General features: G+C 40.4%; 1 protein-coding gene across 1 annotated transcript; it reads right to left on the bottom strand.

Annotated features, from left to right (window-relative positions):
* Nucleotides 1–5,751: 5,751 nt before the first annotated feature.
* ACRALDRAFT_1063860 (uncharacterized protein) lies at nucleotides 5,752–7,479 on the bottom strand. The gene has a single exon (XM_071016865.1). The coding sequence runs from the start codon at nucleotides 7,436–7,438 to the stop codon at nucleotides 6,089–6,091; it is 1,350 nt and encodes a 449-aa protein (XP_070875156.1). The 5' UTR covers nucleotides 7,439–7,479; the 3' UTR covers nucleotides 5,752–6,088.
* Nucleotides 7,480–8,876: the final 1,397 nt, after the last annotated feature.

Below are 8,876 nucleotides of genomic sequence, written 5' to 3'. Positions count from 1 at the left end.
CCCCCCCCCCCCCCCCCCCCCCCCCCCCCCCCCCGCGGGGACTCCTACGTTATAGTAGGTAGACCTATACCTATCACGGCGCCTCCTATTATCGTTACGCCTATTCCTAGTATAATAATTCCTTTTACGGGGGTAGAAGGCCTATACTAGCTTAACCGGTTCCTATAGGTGGTTAAGAATATCGTAGGGGTTATTCGTGTTAAGGTAAAGGATTTTAAGTCCTTTAAGGGAAAGAAGACGGATAGGCAGGCTAAGGTCGTGGCGTCTACGTTATCTCTTATTATCGCTAAAAGCGTTAACGGTTATAAGGATACTTATAATAACGTTAATCTCGATACCTAAACCCGGTAGCTAGGGGCGGGGCTTATCCGGCCCGACTTAATTAACGTGGACGGCTTAGCCGTTATTCTAACCTTTATTTAATCCTTACCGCCTTTCTTATAACTCGTCTTCTTCTTATACCGTTCGCGTAGTTCGTTATTAACCTTAATCGGGCTATACTTCTCTTCGTAGCGGTCTAGGGCGGTTAATTCTTATAGGGACTCTATCGGTTCCTAAGATATCTAGGCGTATCCTTCCTACTTTACTAACGCCTCTCTCCTTACGCCTTTACCTACCTTCCTATTCCTAGTATATAAGATTTCCTTTACTATCTATTCGTCTTCTTTAAGACCGTCACGAATTAGTCCGGGTTAGGGGTCGTATAGAACTTAACTAGGAAGCGGATCTTTGCTCGTATATTATAGAAGGTTTATATAAAACCTCGGGTATACGTTTAAAAGCATATCTAGTTCTATAACGTGCGGGTTAATAACCTTAGTAACCCTATACTTCTAGTATAGCTAGCTTAACTTACGCGATAGTCTTAGGGTAAAGTAGTTTATAAGCGAGAGCTATATAAGGTCGCCTTTATAAAGGCGTTCGGCGGGGATACGACGCTTATTCGCTAACTCTTCCTACTATAGCTATATAGCCGCTATTAAAGCTTAGGCGAACTCTATAGCTTTTTAGAGGCGGCGAAGTAGGTTATAGGCTATAAACTCCTAAGCGTTACTGCTTAGTTCCTTATAGATCTAGATCGGGTCGATATAGTATCCGTGTTTAAGGAAGAACGGACTTATCTTAGTGGTAGAGCTCTCTTAGTTATTTAATACTAGTTAGGCGGCGGGTAGTAACCTATCCTAATTATCTTAGGTATAGTAGATAAAGGCTTAGAGGTACGTCTATACGTCTTAGTTTATTCCCGGCTAGAAGAAGCGTCTTATTATAAGGGTAATTATATTATCTCGCCCCGGGTAACCTCTAATCGTAGAGTCGTGTATAGATTAGATTACCCGTGTTTATAATATACTCCCTTTTTAAGCTCCCGGCACCTATAGGCGATCTCGGAATATTAGTAGTCCTTATAAGGTAATCCCGTATTCGGTAATCTAGGCTTAGAGACCTAATAAGGGGGAAACTATGGATTACTTTTAGATACGGCTTTTATAGCTTAGCGATACTAGTTATCTTCTTTTACTATAGCGTCTTATAGCCGTTATAATTCGTTATTAGCTTCGAATACTCGTGGGTATTCGCGAAGGAGGCGGATCTTTAGGGGGATTAAGGTCTCTAGGATTAACTATATATACCGCGCCTATTCCTATTCGTCGAAGAAGTCCTTCGGTTCGTCTTATTCTTTACGCGAAAGAGTATTAATAGTATAGTTATCGGCACCCTTACGGTATTCTAGTATAAAGTCGAACTAGGCAAGCTCGCTGGCCTATCGGTTTATCTCTTATTAAGTATCTTCTTCGTTATTAAGTATTCTAGGGCCTTATAGTCGGATAGGATTATAAAGCGACTATAACTTAGGAGCTCTGCTTTTTAATACGTTATATAAGTTATAATCGCTAATATCTCCTTATTATAGATAGGGTAGTTATACTTAGCTCCTATAAGTCGCCTTAAGTAATAGGCGACTATATAATAACGTCCCTATTCGTTTTCTTAAACTAATACTCCTCCTAATACGAATCCCGAGTAGTCGGTTTCTATAAAGGTCTTATTACTTAAGACCTATTATCTTAAGATCGGTTCCTCCTAGAACCTCTTCTTAACCTTTTCGAAGGCCGCTTATCTATTAGGACCCTAGGAGAATACTCGATCCTTTTTTATTAGTCTTATTAGGGCGGCCATAATATAGGCGAAGTTGTTTATAAATATATAGTAGTAGTTTATAAAGCCTAGGAAGCTTCGGACTCCCTTTACCGAGGTCAGGGCTTCTTATTCTCGGATCGCCTTTAGTTTATCGGGGTTATATAAAACGCCCTAGCCGGCGATAACTATAAACCCTAAGTACTTTACGGTCTTTATACTAAACTTATACTTCGCTGGGTTAAGCGTTAATCCTGCGTCGCTTAGCGATTATAGTATTAGGTTAACCTTTTTCTTATAGTCGTATAGGGAGCCGCTTAAGTAAATTAGGATATTATTAATATATACGGTAATAAAATCGTTAAGGTAGCGCTATAGCGTCTTATTAATATATCGCTAAAAGGATATAGGGGCGCTACTAAGTCCGAAGGGGTATACTAACTATTTAAATAAGCCGAATCGAGTTTAAAACGCTATCTTTATTTTATAGCTAGCGGCTATTCGGATCTTATAAAACGTAGTAACTATATCGAGTTTTATAAACCACTTAGCTTACTTTAGGTTTCGGAGTATCTCCGTAATTAATAGGAGAGGATAGCGGTCTTTTTAGATAATCGTATTTAGGGTATTATAGTCGTAATAGAATTATAACCCTCCTCCTAGCTTCTTTATAAATAGAACTAAAGCTCTAGCGGCGGAGCTACTAGCTTATATAAATCCCTTATCGATAAGGTCGGTAAGGGTCTTCTATAGGACTAAGAGTTCCTTTCTGGATATATTATAAAGAGGGCCCTAGGGTAGTTCTGGCTCCTTACCGTCGGGCCCTTATATAAAGTTCATTTCGTGGTTAACCCTAGGTCGATAAGGGGGAAGGCGGTTTATTTATAAGTCGGAGAATAAGTCCGGGAATCGTTATAGTATCTCTTCTAGGATATACTTTCGGGGGTCGATTAAGGACTTACCTCGGAGGGCCTTATCGATATCTTTAATACTAACTATATAAAGCGCGAGTTCCTCTTTACTAAACCGTTATTTCCTTTATAATCGCCGTATAATACCGGCGAATACCGACCCGGTTATTACTTAAGCCCCGCGGATAGCTCTAATATTATCGGGTTCTTTTTCGCCTTAGAGTTAGATATCTATCCGGGCTACTCCGTAATAAAGGCGATATTTTTTTATATAATAAGTAATATCGTTATATTCTATTTAAGGTTTCCCTAGGAATATATTATAATCTAATCCTAGTATTATATAGGCGAATAGTCGTTATATATATCCACTAATCTTAAGATTGTATATAGCGATACCGGAACTCTTTATAGACCCTATAGTATCGGAGAACCCCGAGAGGGGTCTTCTAGTCTTATTAACTAATAGGAGGCAGAGGGACTTTATAAGATATTTACTTATAGCTACGTAATAGTTATATTTAGTATCTATAAGAGCGGTAATTAACTTTTTATTAATCCGCACTTATATAAGAGCTAAATAACTACTACGCGACTATAATATAAACTCTTTTTAATCCCTTTATTCCTCTATAATAGGCTTTAGTGCCTGTTTTTATATTAAAGCTATTCTTTTTCCGAGTCTTGATTATTATCCGTGACTCCTATATAGATTATCTTATTATCCGAGGCTACTAAGACCTTTACTATATAGTTCTTTTTATAATCCTCGGCGTCTTTTTTCTTTAAGCGACACCTTCTAGCTAAGTATCCCTTCTTTCCGTAGTTATAGCACTCTCTTATCTTTTTTTCTTAGTCTATACTCGATTAACTCCTCCTATCTTTATATCGCCGTTATAATTATAAGCGTAACTATTATTATTATTATTATATAGCGCTTAGCCGAACCATGGCTTTATAGCAAGGGCTTTAAGTCTCTAAGCGATGCTTTATATTTCGGTTATCTAGGTATAGTAGTTATTCGGTAGTTTCGTGGTAATAAGGGCGGCGCGGAGGCGATTACCAAGAGCTCCCTCTAGGAATATAATCTTTATAGTATTATCCTATTAACCTTTACCGGTAATAGTAAGCTATTATTCGAAACCGGGTATAAAGCTTCCGAACGCTTAGTCTTTATGCTAGCGTAACGTTCTTAGAGTATTAGCCGCGCGAGGTTATTTATTAACGTCTTTATATATACGGTTAAGGTAATTAAGGAAGTCTTTAGGGTTATATTAACTATCAGTTCCGCCTATAGCCTAAAAGGAGGCGATAACGTGGCGGGGAGCTTCGTCTAAGTAGGCGTTAATAAAATACCACTTCTTATAAAGGCTTTAGAAGAGATATTAATCGAGTAGGAGCTTTTCGCGAATCCCGGACGACTAGCTCGCGTACTCGGAGCGTTTACCGTTAAACTTCTAGGGTAGTAGAAGTGCTTTAGTTCTAAGGTTCGAAACAGGCGTTATATCGGGTATAGGCGTAAAAACGGGCGGCTAAGGGCCCTATATAGTCTTTTCTGATAGTATAGTAAGATAAGGCGTGGCTATATATTATTAGTTTTATATCGCCTATAGTAGCTAGTTAATAGTATTCTGTTATTCTTAGATCTAGGTGGTTAAGGTCGCGACCTAAGTCTATAAAGGGTTAATAATCTCCTTTCTCCACTCCATAGCCTTAGGCGACTCGCCCGCTAGGCGTGACGGAGCGCCGGGAAGTGGATCGGAGTAATAGTCTATCTCTATCAGTATAGCGTGTGGGTTTCGCTAAGCTTTAGATATATAAGCGGCTGGTTATAAGTTATTTATAAAGTAAGGCCGAATAATTAAATTATCTAAAGCTAAGGAGAAAAGAAGGAAAGGGGAAAACTCTATAGGTGCTTACGACCTAAATATAATATCGCGGCGACCCGCTAGAAGCACGCTATAATTAGTCGGAAGATCCGGTGCTCTACTAGATTATCTCTACGGGGTTAACCCGTAATATAATATAAGACCGACCGGATCCTTAAATTCTTCGTAGCCTAAGGCAAAGAAGATAGGCGGTAGGAGCGCTATCGCGGCGTTAATTAATCGATTAATCGATTAACGGATTAACGGGTTAATAGGGTTAAAGATTAATCGATTAATTAATAGATTAAGGGATTAGACTACGATTAAAATTAATAATCGAATAGGAAGGCGGTGGGTAGAAAGTAGATAAAAGTTATATTTAATTAGCTATAGATATGGGTCTATAACCGAACTATAGTCGGAATAACTAAGTAGTATAGTCGGAATAACGGGTCTCTAAATTATATAGCTTAAAAAAAAGAAAAAGAAAACTTAGCAGGTAGCGGGGCCTATTAAGAGCTGTTATAATTAGACGATAGTCCTATTAAAAGTTTATTATAGTCCGAATAAGTCTACCCTATAACTAGGGTATTTAGATTATATAATATATAGTGAGGTACCTAGTATGAGGATATTATATATTCTAAAGACCTTAGGGTTAATAAATATATAGATATAAATAGCAGTAATTTAGTTACTTAAGATATATAGTCTTAGTAATAAAGATTAAGGCTTATCGTAAGGTGCAGGTGCACAGTATATATAGCTAAGATCTTACTTATATATACAGTCGCGTACCCTCTTAAAATTAGATTAATAGGCAGCAAATACCGAATAGGGGGCGTATAAATACCGGTACTCCTCCGCCCACGCCTATACCCACGCCTATACACACGCAACCACGGCTATCTTATTCCTACTTTTCTTACTTTATATAATAAGGTAATAGAACTCGCTGCCTCTATCTATAAACTAATAATATTAGATTAAGAATATATATTAGCAATATAGATTAACGACATAGATTAATAATAACAAAGATTAAGAGGAAGATTAATAGAAAGGTTAACGGAAGGATTAATAGGGTCTAGGTCTTAACTATAGTCGGAATAACTAAGTAGTATAGTCGGAATAACTCGGAGCTAAACTACTAGGGATAATACTAAACCTGGTTTAGTATATAGATGGATTTATTAAGTCTTTACGATACTCCCCTATAATCGAGTCAAGGCGCTCAGCCAAGAACCGATGCCGCTTAACGGCCCCCACCCATTCCAAGTCACTGGCATGAGTTGTCGCTACCCTATAAGTGGCACTACTTGAACCAGCCAAAAGTAACCCGAATTCTCCACCAAGCCGGCCCAAGCTGCCGGAACAGTAAAGGACCTGGGTGAAGATGCTATCTCGAGCGGGGGGGTCCTCGACGGCTGGTAGAAAGTCGCAGAGTGTCTTCACAAGCATATCCACTAAGTGGAGGGTGAAGCTGGATACAAATGACAAAGGCAACTCAAGAGGCTCGAGGGCATCATCGCTTTGCGCTCTCTCGGAATGCGCCAGGTCTGGGAATAAGCTCTTGAACATGGACATGATGTGAAAGCTTTGCTCGCGGAATACTTCGATGTAGCGTTTCAAATACCGCTCGGTTTGTTGGCCCCCGGACAATACCTGAGTGTTATGAGCAGCCTTGTTAGTGGCTTTTTCCTCGTCGGCGAGTTTTCGTAGTGGCTCGAGTGCCGCGAGAGTGTCATTAAGAGTCGCAACACGGCAGCGCAAGAATAATAGAGCTAAAATTCTTTCTCCTGGTCCGCCGCTCGGCTTGGCGGCCTGATTGATATCGGAGAGCACTCTCCTGAGCCAGCTGAGGGTACGCAGGGCAGTAGCCAGCTTGAGCCCGGGGGACCTCAGAGTCCCAATAAGATCGGCCAATAGTTGCAGGATGACCTCATCCGTCTGCCGAGATACTAGGCCTGCAACAGGTGAATCTGGGTACAAGGCATGAAGTCGTCGGACATGACTGTTCAAGTCGAGCGCGGATGAGTAGCATGGTGGCACTGAAGTTGTGGCTGATGCCAGAAGGGTGGGTAACTCCAAGACATTGGCAAGGCGCTCGACATTGCGAAGCAGCAAAAGGGACTGTTGTCGCTCAAGGAGGTGGTCCGTATAGCCGGCCTTGCTGTATGTGGCAGAGAAATATAGAGCTTCCCCGTCGAGCTTTGGAATGGCACTTTTTAGGTCGGTGGCAGAACGGTCAAAGGTGGGAAGTGTGAGTGGGAGTGCGGAGTGCCGGACCGTGGAGTCAATGATGAATCGGTGCGATTGTTTGCCTGTGGCCTGCAGAGAGAGAAGAATTGACTGCAGGGAATTCGCCAACACGTGCGGCTCTGTTGTTCCCAGAGATGCTGTCGACTGGTGTGCAAGACGTGCTAGATATTTGAGCCTTACCGAATCCTCTGAGGGAAAAGTGAGCTCGCTCCCCACCTCGCCATTGGAGTCAAGCATCTCCAAAAGAAGCTCCGAAGCCATGAGTCAAGATAATAAGAGAATCTCGGTTATATATTCAGCCATGACAAAGAGCATTTGTACCATGGCCCCGTTTTATAGAAAGGTTAATAAAGTGTCACGTGACGTACAGCCTTAGGACATTGGACATGACATGTGCAGAGTAAAAGCCTAAGGACTACGAGTACCGTCTTCCTATATACGGATCGACCTATAGGTACCGGATAATTACTATTCTTAAGTAATAGTATAGGTTAGGAAGGTATTATAATTGTTAGGACACTAATTTGATATAAAATGTGACTTATATTATATTACAAAACTATAAAAGAGTATAAGTCTATAATCTCGAATATATAAGTAAAAAAGAGGTAAAAATGCTATAGTATATCTCTTAGAAGTACCTCTGTATTCGGAGCAGTAAGTAACGTGTCCTCGATTATAACCTAACGGCTTTTTCGGGGACCTTAAGCATAATTGCCTAATATACCTCCCTAGAGCTGCAGGATTAATGCTGATAAACAACCTAAATCTTGCCCCTTAGGCGCGACTGCGATTTTTAGCTGGCTCCCTATACGATATTTTAAGCTAGCTCCTGATACGATAGATTATTAAGTAACCGTATAACGGTATTTTAGGTAATAAAGTAAGCGATCTAACCGCTTAACGTCGCCTATACGACTATAGTATCCGATAACCTATATACCGTAATTTGCTTGTTTTTTTTCCTATTAATAAAACTTATGTTTTTTTCCCCTATAGTTAACTTATTCGAGGCGTTTTTCTATTAATAAAGCTTATTATTCCTTTGCCTATACTTAAGCTATCTTCTATTAATAAAGTCTGCTATTAGCTAATAGCTTCCTTAATACTAACCGAGTCTATTCCTATTAATCGACTGCTATTTACCGCTTGCCGCCCGCTAATAAAGCCCTCCCTTACCGTTATTTAATATAACCTAACCGTTTTAACTTACTAACGTGCCGTTAAGTAAGTAATGGTTATAAATAACCTAATCAGCCTAGGAAAAGCATTTATACTAACCGCTATTCTATAGTATACCTTCTGCCTTATCAGATTCCGAGCTATCCTTCCCCGCCTATAGCCGCGCCGCGAGTTCTTTAGACTCCTCTTCCTTATGCTACTTGATCCCTATAACGCCCGCGCCCGCGCCCGCTACTTCCTCCCCCGCCGCCTAAACACTGCACGACTCCCCCTACGCCAATAGCGGTCGCGTCAGGAAACGATACCCGGTAATAGAGGCCACGAAGTCGCCTAAGCTCGGGTTCTCGAGCTAGTCTATAATAGTGGTTATAAACCTACGAAAGCTTTAAAGACTATATAGGACCTTCAAGTATATTATAGTTAAGTAAACTACGCGTTATATACTAACTAAAGCTATTACTATAGGTTAAACGTGATCTTATCCTAAGAGAGGATAAAGATCTTAACTTAACGCGCC

This window comes from Sodiomyces alcalophilus (assembly GCF_042370955.1).
Source record: "Sodiomyces alcalophilus JCM 7366 unplaced genomic scaffold ACRALscaffold_4, whole genome shotgun sequence".
Classification (NCBI taxonomy): Eukaryota; Fungi; Ascomycota; class Sordariomycetes; order Glomerellales; family Plectosphaerellaceae; genus Sodiomyces; species Sodiomyces alcalophilus.
The sequence above is the reverse complement of the archived record's forward strand: the minus strand, read 5'-3'. Positions and strand labels throughout refer to the sequence as shown.

Bases quoted from the DNA above. Each gene is read 5' to 3' on its own strand.
- ACRALDRAFT_1063860 (XM_071016865.1), bottom strand. From the start codon at position 7,438: ATGGCTTCGGAGCTTCTTTTGGAGATGCTTGACTCCAATGGCGAGGTG.